The sequence below is a fragment of the Salvelinus fontinalis genome, chromosome 2, assembly GCF_029448725.1.
Source record: "Salvelinus fontinalis isolate EN_2023a chromosome 2, ASM2944872v1, whole genome shotgun sequence".
NCBI lineage: Eukaryota > Metazoa > Chordata > Actinopteri > Salmoniformes > Salmonidae > Salvelinus > Salvelinus fontinalis.
This window is the reverse complement of record NC_074666.1, coordinates 10,217,695-10,233,977: the sequence shown is the minus strand read 5'-3', so window position 1 is coordinate 10,233,977 and position 16,283 is coordinate 10,217,695. Positions and strand designations below refer to the sequence as shown.

At 43.0% G+C, this 16,283-nt stretch overlaps 1 protein-coding gene across 8 annotated transcripts; it reads left to right on the top strand.

The window, feature by feature from the left end:
• The first annotated feature begins 2,567 nt into the window (after positions 1–2,567).
• On the top strand, positions 2,568–14,746 carry LOC129811609 (heterogeneous nuclear ribonucleoprotein K-like). 8 transcript variants are annotated; one of them, XM_055863086.1, is made up of 16 exons: positions 2,568–2,750; positions 4,073–4,182; positions 4,894–4,991; positions 5,236–5,292; positions 6,529–6,572; positions 7,694–7,766; positions 7,891–7,998; positions 8,278–8,406; positions 9,907–10,211; positions 10,420–10,473; positions 10,928–10,970; positions 12,774–12,789; positions 12,986–13,018; positions 13,133–13,200; positions 13,470–13,717; positions 13,834–14,746. In XM_055863086.1, exons 2-15 carry the CDS (start codon positions 4,122–4,124, stop codon positions 13,671–13,673), a joined length of 1,293 nt encoding a protein of 430 aa, XP_055719061.1. In that variant the 5' UTR covers positions 2,568–2,750; positions 4,073–4,121; the 3' UTR covers positions 13,674–13,717; positions 13,834–14,746. The 8 variants fall into 8 exon arrangements, with proteins under 8 accessions (XP_055719061.1, XP_055719077.1, XP_055719037.1 ...); XM_055863062.1 differs by having other exon boundaries at positions 2,569–2,750; positions 4,076–4,182; positions 7,885–7,998; XM_055863077.1 differs by having other exon boundaries at positions 2,569–2,750; positions 7,885–7,998; positions 10,931–10,970.
• Positions 14,747–16,283: the final 1,537 nt, after the last annotated feature.

Here is a 16,283-nt window from a genome sequence, read left to right as displayed (position 1 = left end):
AACAATACATTAATTGCACTGTAACGGTGACAAACGGTGCCCACAAACTGTTAGGGCCTACATAAAGCTGTCCAACAGCAGAGTCCCAACAGCAGTCCCAACACCTTACCACTGCTACACCTGGCTTTCAGCTGAGCCTTGTCTGGCAGCGAAACAGTTAATTCAGCCTCATTTACTGCCTTTTAAAAAACATAGCTGATATGGCTGACTTGCTTAAACAAATGTGGTTTCTACTGACAATTGAGATGTACAAACTATGGCATAAGAGGATGACAAGCGGATAAGAGGCAATCCCTAATTTCGATCAAGACATTAATGAGCGAGCAACGACGGACGTAGTCAATATAACTATTTGTTCAGCACTTTTTGTACAGTGACAGAATTGAGAACATGGGCCATTCTTACAGTGTACTCCCTGTACATCAAGTCAGAACCGTAGGATAATGTTGATAAAACGTTTACTGGAGACAGGAGAACAAGAGGAGACAATAGGACGAGGTGGATAATTTTATAATAAGGCCGTTTAATCACATGTAAAGACATCTTAGTAAAATCTTGCAGCAAGGCTCTTTCTGTCTGACTCGTATGGAATCGTCCGGAAAGAGGTAGTTTAAGCAGTTGTACAGTTTTATATAGACAACAAGCAAAGTAGGTTGATCTGGAAGTCTGGCCTTCCGATTGGTCGATCTGGGTGTTGGGTAGTCCTGAACAGGCCTGGTGTCAACGTTCCATTGGTTCCTGAGATAGTTCTTTGTTTTGAGCTCCAACCTTGAGTTGTGTGTGTCTGTGGTTATCATGGGGGAGGGGAATTGTGTGTGTCTGTAGTTGGTGTCTTAATAAGTCCAGCATATGTCCAAGAGAAATGAGGAGTATGTGTATTTTGTATAAAAGATGGCTTATGTTGAAATGTTGTTATTACTAGTTTCCAGTATCTATTACAATTTCTTACAATAAATAAAAGGGGCGCATAAACAGACAATGAAAGTTCTTACAATATTCGATGATTACATTTCTCTAAAACAGGTTATAGGCTATATGTGCACCACCAAGTTAGAACAGTAGGCGAATGAAGAGGTGAAAATATACCAAATTATTAGCGTGAGGCACATTGAACGCGTTTGTGTCTTTGCTTGTCAAAAAGATACACGTCATATAACACTATTTGACACATTACATAAGCTTTTAATTTGACATGTCAAATAACACAATTCTATTATAGAATGTTGTGTGTGCTGAATTTGCACGTGCAAGCCAAGCGCCACCACTACTATCAGTAGCACTGTCAAAGCTGTACAAAACAAGCACACATCGGCCACGAACGATGTGTGTACAATATCGCGTTGGTGAAAATAGACCAAATTATTAGGGTGAGGCACATGGGCTACTAACAGCTTACTACACAACATACACTTAGTATTACTTTCTTAGCTACAGTATACACATCTCCCTTGCATATTACATCATTTATACAGCAGCATACAATACATTTTTGGACTAACCTTGTGCAGTCCTTTGTGGGCACATTTTGTCATCAAACTTTGTCATCAAAATCTGTCATTCTCTGGATTTATGTTGGGTACTCAGAAGAAAAAACACAGCCACTCCATTGAATAGCAGGCTAACGTTCGTGGATGATTTGCAATGGTTGCAGTTTGCCACTGATTCCTTCCAAACCACTCATTGTTGAATTTGCGATTTCCACCTTGTTGTGTAATCTTTGTCCAATGGCCGATGAGCACCGAGCACCGTTTTATCTATAATTTCTCTTCATTATTTCACTTCATATGATAAGGATTAAAAAGGATTTGCCAGTAGATTGTTGACTAGATTCATGATGATGACTGCTAGCTTACTTTGAAAGTAAGATGTTGACATGATCAGTCCAATCAAAGCTACTGTACGTATAACATGTTTGACGTCATTTTATCTGTGACCAGTGACCTTGAACCTTATTGGAAAGGCACTTGTAATATAATTCTATGACAGGATCTAAAGGGCTGAAATGTTGGATGTCTACTCTTACTAAGGACTTAAACTTGGTGGTGACGTCCTGTCTCCATGAGTGACGGAACACTGAGCCAATCACGGCGCAATGCTCCCATTTTCTGCTGGTTCGCCCAATCACCACAGAAAGCACTGGGCTAGGCTGAAACACCTGCATTTTGGAGCTGCTTTACTCAAGAAAACAAAAAAGAGACCATGTGTGTATGCAGCTTTATTAACTGAATTATATATATATATATATATATTTTTTACATTGTTTGCAAACTGATTTATGCAAAAAATAAATAAATAAATAAATAAATAACATGCAAACAGGCAAGCCCCCCTCACTGATTTAGTTTTTTACATTTGTTTGGTTGTTTTTTTTTGTTGCTAAAAATGTGGAGTCTCACTTGTCCTGAATGAAGGGTCGCCACTGAGTGGTAGGTACTGATAGGCACGGTCTATGGGGCTCGGGACTTGTAAGTCCCGCCCAGTTGCAAAAACGACTCACATAGCTCTGCATGATTGGTAAATCAAAGGTTCGTGCCTGGCGTCAGCTAATTTGTCGACCTCTTACATTTCTTTGAAGACGTGTTGACTTTGAGAGACAACGGATATACCCAATCTCGAACCTGACCTCTCAAATCAGTGAAAGAAGACAGTAGACTGACTCCCTATTTTGCTGTTTCACTGTATTCGGAAGGTTTTGGTTGCTGACAATTTCAGGACAAGAAATTGCTGTGGAGAACGCGGTTTGGCTGGAGGTTTGTTAAATATTTTGTTTACGTTTTTTAGGTTTGTGGTTTAAGTTAAATTATAAAGAGGTTGTTTGTTAGTTCATTTGCATTGTAATCGGTCAATGAGAATTAAATCACTTTTAGGCTCAGTTGGGGATAAGCCTCGTGAACTCTATCGCTAATATTAGCTACGCTAACTAACGGTAGCTAGCTATGTAGCTAACGTTAGCAATCTAGCCTAGCTAATTTAGCTAGCTAACGGCATCTAGCTAGCTAGATAACATCTAGTTTGTTTTCCCCTTTTGAGAACTGATGTTAGCGGACGTTAAGTATTACAATTATTTGGACTCTATGTGCTGCAAGTTAACTTATTCAGCCAATCGTTAAACGACACTAGGCCGTTTACATACACTAACGTTACACTATAATCTACAGCGCATGTATGTTAACTAACAACTCATATGTACAAGTAGGTATCTAGCTAACGTTAGCTGCTGGTGGCAGGTTGTTAGCCAATGTGATAATAACTAACGTTACCTGGCTAACGTTTCGCGTTAGTTAATACAGGTTAAGACGGCTCGTTAACGTTAGTCAGACAACTAACGTTAAACCAACATAGCTAACAGCTGACTAAAACATATATAGTTAACGTTAGCCGTTAACTAACGTTAATCTATATGCGTTTGTGCAGAAGTAAGTTAACGTTAACTAGTTAAGCCTTCAATGTAGCAACACCGGAAATAATATAGCTACTCTATGTAGCAAACGTTAATTTGGCTAGATTAATTAGTGTTTCCATGTATAACATTAGCATGTTGTCTACTTCACTAGTTAACAGCTGCTAGTAGTAACATCTGCGTCAGTAGTCAACGAACGTTGGCTAAGTATCTAACTAATGTCATCATCCAGTTCTTTGTTAATGGACCTCATTGGCTTGCAGGCATCCAGAAAGAGTTTTTCATAATATTTGAGGCAGAGCATACTACACCCACATCATAACTACCTAGCTAGCGGTTCACAATGACTCAAACAACCTCCTACAATTTGTTGGCGCGGGGGGAAAGGGTGGGGGGGGTACTATTTTCATTTTAGCCCAGTTATCATGATTATGTCAAGTGGTAACCACTCAAGTGCATTGTATTATAGTAGAGAATACTTGTGTATCCTGTGGCCAAGAATTAATAGGAATTAAAATTGTAAATAGGGGCAAGGCAACAACAGGTTTGATTAGTGACAAGATTGGATTGGTGAGGCTTTTATCATGAGGTGAGTTTCCCTCGGTCTTGTCTGATGCAGCCTCAGTGTCCTCAAAAGGCATAGCATAATTTTTCATTGCTGCCTTCACACAGCAGATCCACAGTGAGGAGTCTGTTCGCATTTCACCGCTGGTGCAAGACAATGGAGACAGAAATCGAGCAGCAGGAAGAAGAGACCACTTTCAGCAACACTGACACTAACGGTAGGCTATTTTGGCAGTGCCTCATCAAAGCTGTGTGTAAGCCATGTATTTGCCTTGATTAGACTAGACATATAACACTGCTTTTCTCGAATAGCTGATATCAGTCAGAAGGGACTACAGGGATTGACATTAAGGGATGCCTTATTTTCCTTGGGCAAGTGAACCAAACAATCCAACATTTTTTTAAGAATTCCAGTAGCCTAAAACTGATTGTTCTGGTTCCTCTCCATTATTTGTGTAAAATACAGACAATTTATGACACAGGCAAGTTAAGCTTTTTTTTTTTTAATAACAACCAAATTACTAATAATTCCATTTACTGTTTTTCCTGGTTCCTCCCCTATGTGTAGGTGGCAATGTAGGTGGCCATTTACACTTCTGGGTGTAAATGGCTAATTACAATTTTTGGTCAAGTGATCCTAGGGGCAAACAAAAAATACTGCTGACCTGCCTGATGGGCAGGTACTTTTCAGACTTTAATGTAAATCCCTGGACTACTGGTATAGCTACATGCTGGCACCATTTGTGCATGTCAGATGGCCATGTGTTTCTCTTGTCCAGGTCACTGCTGTTTCGGGAGCAGTTCCGCCTAATTTTAATCCAGGAAGTGGACTGGTAAGGGTTGGGTGGATGCTGTCGCCTGGCTTTTGGCTGGAACCCGTATTGGGAAGAACATAGCATTAGGCTAACTTTCCTGGTTTCTCCCTCCAGGTAAACGCCCTGCCGAGGATATGGAGGAGGAGCAGGCCTTCAAGCGCTCTCGCAACACTGATGAGATGGTGGAGCTGCGTGTACTGCTGCAGAGCAAAGTAAGCCCTGCAACAGAAATGGGATTTTAGGCCTATTGCTTTTAAATCAGGAATTCCCTAGATTGTTTGTTTGTGTAAAATCCGCAACGCTTTTTCTTACATCTGTATGTCTTCCTGGATAGGTAGGTGTTTTTTCTGGTGTTGAGTTTTGCTAATCACATCCCATCTTCCAAGTTTCATATCATTCAGCGGACTCTCAGACCCATTACTCTGTTCCTAAGGAAACACTCTTGTTTCTCCTCAGAATGCTGGAGCTGTTATCGGAAAGGGTGGCAAGAATATAAAAGCCTTACGCACAGACGTGAGTACAGTTGGCATTTTCAAATTCTTTCCTCCACTGGGGGATCTGCTGTAAAGCTATATTTAGTCATTCTGACAGTCATTCTGACAGTCATTCTGTTATCTGAATGTTGTTTGACTTGATTGGGTCAATTCCACATTAACAGAATGATGCAGAGACTTAGATGTTTTACTTTAAAATGTATGTCAAACAAAAACCAATGATTTGGAAAGTTAAACAAACCATAGAACTCTATGCACATGGACTACTTTCAACAATTTCCACTGAACATTTAACAAAAAAACACATTTACTTGAACAGTGCAGCTGCAAAGTTTAACAGAATGAAGGTTTGTGCCATCATTCTGTTACCAAATTTTGCATTTGCAAATTGTTGGACAAGTTGTATGTTTTTTGTTGCATTCATTTTTTTGTTTTTTGTTTGACATTTTAGAATTAGAAATCGGAGTCTCTGCATCATTCTGTTACTGTGGAATTGGTCAAATGTTGCATGTCTGTGAACACTTGGAGGGATATTTGCGGTGTTTTTGTACAGTAGTCAGATTCTCTTTCCCAAATGACACATCTATAGGTTGGCTCATGTGAACAGACATGGTTTGGCTTGATTGGATCAGATTTGGGGTAGAGTGTGGGTGGGGGCATTTTTCTTGTGTTTCCAATAAAAGGGAACTATCCTTTACTAGGCTCTGAATGTGATTTCTAATGCCCCTTACATCCCTGAAGCAATACCGGACTGTGGCAATGCCATAAAACCCCCTTTAAACAGGTGTCTCAAAGCCTGAGCGGACCTATAGTATATTACAGCCTCTGTAGTATCTATGCAGTCCATTTAGCTAAGTGTCTTTGTTAGAGCTGGCTTAGTCCAGCTGCCCCTTTTCTTGTGCACGCAACATCTTTCTTTTTTTTGTGTTTTTTTTTGGGAAGCTATATAGTGATGGAGTATAGCGTGTATTCAATTAAAATGTATTCCTTCTCCCCCTCTTCCCTCTCCTTTACTTTGTTATTTTTGGCCACCTTCCTCCGTTGCCCATGTACTGGATCGACATGCCCCTCCTGCGTTGCCCATCTTGACGTTGGCCCAACCTTCGCCCCTGAACGCCCGCCCACCTGACACCCCGGTTGGCCCTGCCCCGCCCCGCCGCCCGCCCACAAACGTGCCCCTCCCTAAACGGGCACCTTACTTGACATCTTGTGATTGAATGCCCTTGCCCAATGCCAACCTCCACGGCCAATGCAGTACAATGCCAGTGTATCTGTCCCTGACAGCAGTGGCCCAGAGCGGTATGTCCCACCAGTTATTGCCTCACTGCCTGATTAGAACAGAGAAAAACACATGTCTTTGATAGCCTGCCTTCTGTTTCATTTGAACATTTTCTACATATAGAACCCCCCCTCCCTCTCCCTTTATCAAGAGACGTGTATTGTTCCATTTGAATTGTTCTGTCTTCTCCCCCCCTCTACCCTTCTTCCCCCACATTCAAGTATTTCCATTTAATTTGGACCTTTTTGTCACTAGAAATAAAATCAATGAACCCACTTTCAGTAGATCATATTAAATGGGAGGAGCCCAGCTGTTGGCTGCTGTTACCTTTCTGTGGTATTTTTAATTGTGATTTGTGGAAAGGCAATGATCTTTCCCGCTCTGTCCTTGTGGCCCACCTTGCTACTCCCTGCCCCACCCCTCCCACACCCCACTGTTCTCAACATCACTACTGTTCATGATCTGAGTGCTCAAGCTCCGCCCACTCTGTAACTCATCACTGTTCTCTTTTTTTCCCCCTTGTGCTACATCTCCCCGTTGGGTTTCTCTATCCTCCGTTAGGTTTCTCCCCTCTTGTTTTTCTCTCAGTCCCCCCCATCAGTCCAGACTGCCTGCCAAACCTTTCATTCCACCCTCTATCCTGTCCACCACCTAGTGGTTACCACTCACATCCCCCCCTGCTTTCTTTATTTTGTTTCTCTTCTACCTTCCGACTCCCTGGCACTGAGAGTGTGCTGGTGGCACGATTGTGATGGCAGTTTTTTTTAAGTAACTTTTTTTCTTCCTTCCCCTTCAAGTGCTGGTGGTGATGGTTAAAAGGCCCCCCTCCCTCCAGACAGAGCCCCCCCCCCCCTCCAGACAGAGCCCCCCCCCTCCCTCCAGACAGTGGTCAGCCTTGTGCTTCATGTTGTAATCCTAAAGCCTCTCTCTCGTTGGATGTGAGACAAACGAGCGCACGTCAAGTTGCTCACATTTCAGTCCAGTGTTGGAAAGTCTTCGTTTTTTGTTTTTAAACATTTTTTTTTTTAGCTCTGTGGTTCATAGGAATGTTAATCTTGAAGTAAGTTTTTCTTTATTTTTTGCTTTTTGTCCTCCCTCTGTTTTGCCTTGTTGCCTTTGGCCACATGCTGTTCCTTACCAGGATCCTGAGTGTGAGTGCAGATATTGAGACTATCGGAGAGATTCTGCTGAAGATTATCCCTACTCTGGAAGAGGTGAGTGCCCCGCGGCCTCCAGAGATATACACGTATAGGTTTATCTTTTTCCTAATCCTCAAAGTCAAGAGCTAAAGGCTTTCTTTCACCTGACTGATCTGTACCTGTTTTTTCCTAGTACCAGCATTATAACGGGATTGATTTTGACTGCGAGCTGCGTTTGCTGATCCATCAGAGTTTGGCTGGAGGCATCATTGGGGTGAAGGGTACCAAGATAAAGGAGTTAAGAGAGGTCAGATGGGATCCCACTGATTTCAAATGCTGACTTGACTCAGTCCATACTCATTTACAAGAATAAGCTGAAGTGCATAGATTGCATGTGCTTGATCTGCCCTAACAGGTTTTCTTTGTTTCCCACTTGTCCACAAATGGTTATAGGGAATGTATTGAAGATCTCATTTAATGCTCAAAGCTTAAGACTGGTCAAACCCATTTTGAACATATGGCATTGTGCTGCATCTTCCTGTTGTGTTATGGGTCTATTTCATGCTGGGCTTCCTGTCTCCATCAGAACACCCAGACTACCATCAAGCTATTCCAGGAGTGCTGTCCTCACTCCACTGACCGAGTGGTTCTGGTTGGAGGAAAGCCAGACCGTGTCGTCGATTGCATCAAAGTTATCCTGGAGTTGGTATCTGAGGTGGGTGAGTTAGGTCTGTGATGGTCATGGAATTTTGGATGACTTATTGGTCAGCTAAATGACACGGTCTCCTTTTATAGTAGTTTTAATAGCGTGCGGATACATTTTAACACGTCCTGACTGCATGTGCTGTGCTTCTGTAGACAGAGGGCTGTTGCCTAGGCCAGGGTTTCCCAAACGCTGACCTGGGGCCCCCCCTGTGTGCATGTTTTGGTGTTTGCCCTAGCACTACACAGCTGATTCAAATGGCCAACTCAAGCAACCAAAGACTAATTTGCTACAACACCGTGCTTGTTTCAGCAAGGAGCAACAAAGTTTCATTGTGTTGTAAAGGGTCCTTGTTACCGTGGAAACTGACTCAACTGCACAAATGCCTGACCACCCAGTGTTTAGTCAACTGTTCGTTCCACAATTTATTTGATTTTTAAACCCCCTGCTGTAAGTCTTCTATAATTGTCGATGAAAGGATTATACGGTAATTGTGAGTTCAGTTCTGAGCCAGTGACCGCGACACACTTCATCACCAGTGTCTAAACATGGAAACTCAATGAGTCAGTTTAACTAGAATTGTACTTGTTTAATAACAGCAGATGCTTTTTTTTTCTTTTTTTATATTCCATTTACAACAGTTGTTGACATTGTAGTCGTTCCAGAGCAAAACTAATTTATATAGGTAACTTGCAAAATAAAGGAAACACCACGAGAAATTACATCATTTGGTTGTGGAAAACTCTCAGGTGCTGCTCCAGAATCTCCCATAATTGTTCAATTAATTTGAAATCTGGTGACTGACAACACACACGCCCTTTAGACCCCTATGCTCCTTTGAGACCCCTCTTTCAAACTCACTGTGATCTATTCTAGCCATGGTAGCAAAAATAATGGGCAACTGGACATTTTTATACATGACCCTAAGCATGATGGTATGTTCATTTCTTAATTAACTCAGGAACTACACCTGTGTGGAAGCACCTGCTTTCAATATACTTTGTAGCCCTCATTTCCTTTTATTTTGGCAGTTATATGTAGCATCTCAACAATGGTCTCATGGGCCTCCCGGGTGGCGAAGTGGTCTACACCAGAGACTGGGTTTGAGCCCAGGCTCTGTCGCAGCTGGCTGCGACCGGGAGGTCCATGGGGCGACGCACAATTGGCCTAGGGTCGGGGGGGTTTGGCCGGTAGGGATATCCTTGTCTCATCGCGCACTAGCGACTCCTGTGGCGGGCCGGGCGCAGTGCGTGCTAACCAGGTCCCTAGGTGTACGGTGTTTCCTCCGACACATTGGTGCGGCTGGCTTCCGGGTTGGATGCGCGCTGTGTTAAGAAGCAGTTGGGTTGTGTTTCGGATGACGCGTGGCTCTCGACCTTCGTCTCTCCCGAGCCCGTACGGGAGTTGTAGTGAGACAAGACAGTAACTACTAACAATTGGATACCACGAAATTGGGGAGAAAAGGGGGTAAAAAATTTAATAAAATGGTCTCATAGTATTATCTATCTTCAGGCTCCTATCAAAGGGCGCGCCCAGCCTTACGACCCCAACTTCTACGACGAGACATACGACTACGGCGGCTTCACCATGATGTTCGAGGAGCGGGGCCGGCGGCCTATGGGGGGGTTCTCCGTACGGGGCCGGGGTGGCTTTGAGCGCATGCCCCCCGGCCGAGGCGGCCGACCCATGCCCCCCTCCAGACGGGACTATGACGACTTGAGCCCTCGCCGGGGACCGCCCCCTCCCCTGCCAACCAGAGGGCGTGGAGGGAGCCGAGCTCGAAACCTGCCCCTCCCCCTACCACCACCCCCAAGAGGGTAAGGAGCTTTACTTCCTTTCAATTGTTGTTTATGGCTACCTCTTATCACCTCATCAGTCACTTAGTGACGTTTATAACCATGTGCCTTCGCTGTGCCTGAGTACATAGAACTAGAATGAACATGAACCTACTTTGTTGGACTAATCCTAAAGGAAACTTTTCTGACATTTCCACTGAGTCATGTTGACCCTGTCGTGTGGTTGCAGAGGGGACCGGTTCTCTCATCAGAGCTATCATGGCAACATGGACGACAGACCAAAGTAAGTAATTTGTGTAAAACAAAGGCAGCACCTGCAGAGTGGTTAGGGTGGAACTCCTTCACCTCTCCAAATCGAGTTAGTCATTTGGAGAATGGCTCGCTCAGATGTGGAGATTACTATCTCTGTCAAATGTTGGGTTGAATCCTTTTCTGTTGATTTAATGACCGTCAATACGGTTCTACCCATGACACAGTAGTTATTTTGTAAACATGACCGCTCATCCCATGAGTAGATGACTATAAGAACACAATGTCAGTGTCTTATCAACACTGATTTAAAAAAAAAAAAAAAAAAACTTGCCTCTTTACACTTTCAGGAGGACTGGTATCGCACTTGTATAGTACAGACTTAGCACCCCCCAAACCAATGGGCTGACATCTGTCCATCAGAGGTGGTGAACTGATCCCTTTCTTGTCATGTTAACCCCGACACCTTCCCTCCCCTCTTATCTAAGCAGCGACAGGAGAGGAAGACCAGGAGACCGCTACGACAGCATGGTGAGTGACCTGAGCATTTTAAGTGTTTTAGATGAGGGTTTAGCATGGAAGAGTGACAGCTTCAGTCTGTTGCCTGGTGTTTTAATAGTAGGCAAGTCGAACACGCATTTTAATGGTTTTAGTTACAGTGCATTCAGAAAGTATTCAGCCCCCTTGACTTCTTCCACATTTTATGTTACAGCCTTATTCTAAAATTGATTAAATAGTTTTTTCCCCCCATCAATCTACACACACTACCTCATAATAACATTGCAAACAAAGGTTTTTATAAATGTTTGTATTTATGGAAGAAAAAAAAACATTTACATAAGTATTCAAACGCTTTACTCAGTACTTTGTTGAAGCAGGGATTACAGCCTCAAGTCTTCTTGGGTATGACGCTACATGCTTGGGACACCTGTATTTGGGGAGTTTCTCCCATTCTTCTCTGCAGATCCTCTCAAGCTCTGTCAGGTTGGATGGTGAGCGTCGCTGCACAGCTATTTTCAGGGCTCTCCAGAGATGTTCATCGGGTTCAAGTCCGGGCTCTGCCTGGGCCACTCAAGGACATTCAGAGACTTGTCCCGAAGCCACTCCTGCGTGGTCTTGGCTGTGTGCCTAGGGTTGTTGTCCTGTTGGAAGGTGAACCTTCGCCCCAGTCTGAGGTCCTGAGCGCACAGGAGCAGGTTTTAATCAAGGATCTCTCTGAACTGTATGCAGTCTGTCATGTGCCTTTTACTGAGGAGTGGCTTCTGTCTGGCCACTACCATAAAGTCCTGATTGGTGGAGTGCTGTAGAGATGGTTGTCCTTATTGGAAGTTTATTCCATCTCCACAGAGGAGCTCTGTGACCATCGGGTTCTTGTTCACCTCCCTGACCAAGGCTCTTCTCCCCCGAATGCTCAGTTTGGCCGGGAGGCCAGCTCTAGGAAGAGTCTTGATGTTTCCAAACTTCCAATAGAAGAATGATGAAGGGCACTGTGTTCTTGGGGACCTTCAATGCGGCAGAAATGTTTTTGTACTCTTCCCCAGATCTGTGCCTCGGCACAATCCTTCGACCTCATGGCTTGGATTTTGCTCTGACATGCACATGCACCTTATATAGACAGGTGTGTGTTTCCAAATTATGTCCAATCAATTGAATTTACTACAGGTGGACTCCCAAGTTGTAGAAACATCTCAAGGATGATCAAGGAGACAGGATGCACCTGAGCTCAATTGAGTCTCATAGCAAATGATCTGAATACTTATGTAAATAAGGTATTTCTGTTTTATTTTTAATACATTTGCAACAATTTCTAAACCTGTTTTTGCTTTGTCATTGTGGGGTATTGTGTGTAGATTGAGGAAGAAAAGTAATTTCATAAATTTTATAGTAAGGCTGTAACATAACAAAATGTTGCAAAGGGGAAGGGATCTGAATACTTTCCAAATGCACTGTACGTGTGTAAATGGATTGGGATTATTATCCTGCCCTTGTGAAATATGGTGGTTTGGACACTGGCGCTGCTCTTCACCAAGCGAACACACTGGTTAGGCCTCTTGTAGCCTGGCAACAGTTGTCTCCTTGGTTACCAAGGAGCAGCTGAATAGTAATCTGGAGCCGCCAAACTAACAAATGAACTTCAGGTGAAACCATTGCGATTCACGGACTGGTTTGGTCGGGTCGTACCAATAGCATGCATAGTAGAAAATTAGTAAAGCAGCTAAGATTCATATGCTCAATATCAAACACATTTAAACCAGTATTTTACGTAATGAATGTTTCAGTCTTGTAATAAGTCTCTCAATTTGTCTTTCTCTCCCTATGTTCTGTTGAATACAGAGTGGTGGATACGGTGGTGAGTCTTTAAGTTTCTTCTTTTCATGGTTGTCTACACTCTTGTTTGAATGTCTCTTTGGTCAGAGTATAGTTCTTTCTGTCTAGTAAGCACCACCAGCTCTCCCCACTGTCCTTTGTTGGTCTGTCTATGTGGTCTGCCAGCCACGGTGTGATGTATTGTTATCCTTCCTTTTCCTCCCTTCATATTTTCAAAGACAACACTTCCTCGTGGGAGCCCTTTCAGTCTGGTGAGTGCAAATGAATCACATTTGTATCAATGTCTCATTTTGTTGCTTCTGTATTTGTTTTTGTGTCGTTTTGAGGACTTTCCACACGAGGATAAATTCTGAGTCTCTCTCCAGGTGGCCGAGGATCATACAGTGACATAGGGGGTCCCGTCATTACGACACAAGTTACCATCCCCAAGGATGTGAGTAAAGGTTTAATCCGCACAGTCCCAAACGTAATAACACCCCTTACCACAGATCGACACAGACATCCCTGTAATATATTCATGAGAAGAACCGAGATGAGATTCTAACCAATTGATCAAAAAATTCCCACATCAGCCTTTTCATATGTGATTGATATTCACCCCCCCCCCCCCCAAAAAAAAAAACCTGTGCCCCCTTTACCTGGTTGTCATTGTGTCGATCACATTGTTGGGGAGACGTAACCCTGGCTCCTCACTTGTCGTAGCTGGCCGGCTCCATCATTGGGAAGGGCGGACAGCGGATTAAGCAGATCCGTCATGAGTCGGGAGCGTCCATCAAGATCGACGAGCCACTAGAGGGCTCCGAGGACCGCATCATCACCATCAATGGAACACAGGACCAGATCCAGAACGCCCAATATCTACTGCAGAACAGGCACGTGCTAGCACCCTTTCCTCGTCTCCGCTGAAAGCAGTATGGTGGAAACCTATTCATCCCTGTCCCCTATTCGTGGTAATCAAGGAAGGAAATTAGTTGTTCATGACTAACAAATGAAATTGAAGATAAAGTAGTTCTAGAAATGACTCCTGGGGTCCCTTTATTCACTTGTCCACTGTGTTTTGTTGCAGTGTGAAGCAGTACTCTGGCCGGTTCTTCTAAAGAGGGAAGAGGAGCAAATCTGCCATGCCCGTTCGCTCCCTCTATTCAGAGCCAACATTCCTCTGCTTTGGGTAGTTATGTGCCCCCCACCCGTCATCTAACACCTTTTAATAAGAAGTTTGGAAGTTCTCTCAAAGCTGTCGGATGAGTGTATCTCAGTATTTTTGTATTTTTTTTGCCTTGTTTTTTGGGGGTTTTCTTTCTGGATTATTTTGCTGTTCTGTACTTGGAGTAAACTAACCTGTCTGTGTTCACTCTTGGCCTCCCCTGAGACGCTCCTCCTCCCAGTCAGTACAGCATGCAGAATGTAATCTTGTTTTGTAAGAAACATTTTATGATTTAAAAAAAAAAAGACATTTAGTTTATTTTTGCTTATTTTTTCCCCCCGCTGAAAGATAAGGGGCTGTATAAAAATGTACAGTAATCGTGTCATAGGATGAATAAGAGTGCTAGGATTGTTTCATTTTGTTGGGAGACTGATAGGGCTAAAAATAAAGTATTGTTAATTTTAAGTTTTCTACATGATTTCAGCTGGTTAACGGGGAGGGACTTGATATAATTCCTTTAATACATAATCATTGACATTTGGATCCATTTAGACTGGCTAAAGCATGAATTTTTTAAACGTCGGTTTGTAAGCATTTTTAACATTTTAGATGGGATCTTTGTAGACACCAGTCAGTTTGGGATGGGAATGCAGCCTTTCTTTCCATATGAGTGGCATGTCACCCCTGTTAATCTCTACCTGTCTGTGGGGTGTAGTATCTGCTGCAAGTCTGAGTAATAAAGTCTGTGCCACCTTTTACTAAACATGTGGGGGGAGGTTTTGTGTTATTTTTCCATATTTCCTAGGTGCGATAAATAAAATGGCATTTTCTACAAGTAATGCATCATGAGTATTAAGTAATACATAGTTGACTAGTAAGGCTATGATTCATGTGCCAGATAATGACATCTGAGTTCTGTATTAGCATACGCCGAGTATACAAAACATTAAGCACACTTGTTCTTTCCATGACAGACTGATCAGATGAATCCAGGTGAATGCTATGATCCCTTATTGATGTCACCTGTTAAATCCATTTCAATCAGTGTAGATCAAGACTGTCAAACTTATTCCATTGTGGGCCTAGTGTCTGCTGGTTTTTCCTTTCCAGTGGTGTAAAAAATGCATAAGTAGTTTTTTGGGGTATCTGTGCTTTACTGAACAAAAATATATGCAACAATTTCAAAGATTTTTACTGAGTTCGTATAAGGAAATCAGTCAATTGAAATACATTCATTAGGCCCTAGTCTATGAATTTCACATGATGATTGGGGCACAGCCATGGGTGGGCCTGGGAGCGCATAAGTCCACCCACTTGGGAGCCAGGCCCAGCCAATCAGAATGAGTTTGGACGATCCCGCAGCTGTAGAAGCCAGATGTGTAGGTTCTTGGCTGGCATGGTTACACGTGGTCTGCGGTTGTGTGGCTGTTTGGAGTTACTGCCAAATTCTCAAACATTGTTGGAGGGGGCTTCTGGTAGAGAAATGAACATTAAATTATCTGGCAACAGGGCTCCAGAGTGGCGCAGCGGTCTAAGGCACTGCATCTCTGTGCTATAGCTGTCACTACGGACCCTGGTTTGATTCCAGGCTGTATCACCACCGGCTGTGATTGGGAGTGCCATAGGGCGATTGTCCCAGCGTCGTTAGGGTTTGGCCGGGGTAGGTCGCCATTGTAAATTTGTTCTTAACTGACTTGCCTTGTTAAATAAATATAAACAGCTCTGGTGGACATTCCTGCAGTCAGCCTGCCAATTGCACGCTCCCTCAACTTGAGACATCTGTGACATCGTGTTGTGTGACAAAACTGCACATTTTAGTGTCCTTTTATTGTCCCTAGCACAAGGTGCACCTGTGTAATTATCATGCTATTTAATCAGTTTCTTGATATGCCACACCTGTCAGGTGGATGGAATATCTTGGTAAAGGAGAAATTCTTACTAACAGGGATGTAAACAAATTTGTGCACAAAATTGGAGAGAAATAAGCTTTTTTGTGCTTATGGATAATTTCAGAGACCTTTTATTTCAGCTAATGAAACATGGGACCAACACTTTACATGTCGCGTTTATATCTTTGACAACATTCACTCTACTACATTCCCAACGAAAATAAGTACTTTTTACACCCAAACATTTTCCTGACACCCAAAGGTGCTTGCTACATTTCAAATGCTTAGCAGGACAGGAAAATGTCAGATTCAGTCACTTATCAAGAGGTGATCTGAGGACTCACTAAAGAAAAATGCTTTGTTTGTAAAGGATGTGTTGGAGTGTGCCCCTAGCTAACTAAAGTGTTATTTTATATCATGCTGTCTGGTTTCATATAAGGAATTTTAAATTATGTATTGCATTTCCTTTTACTTTTGATACTT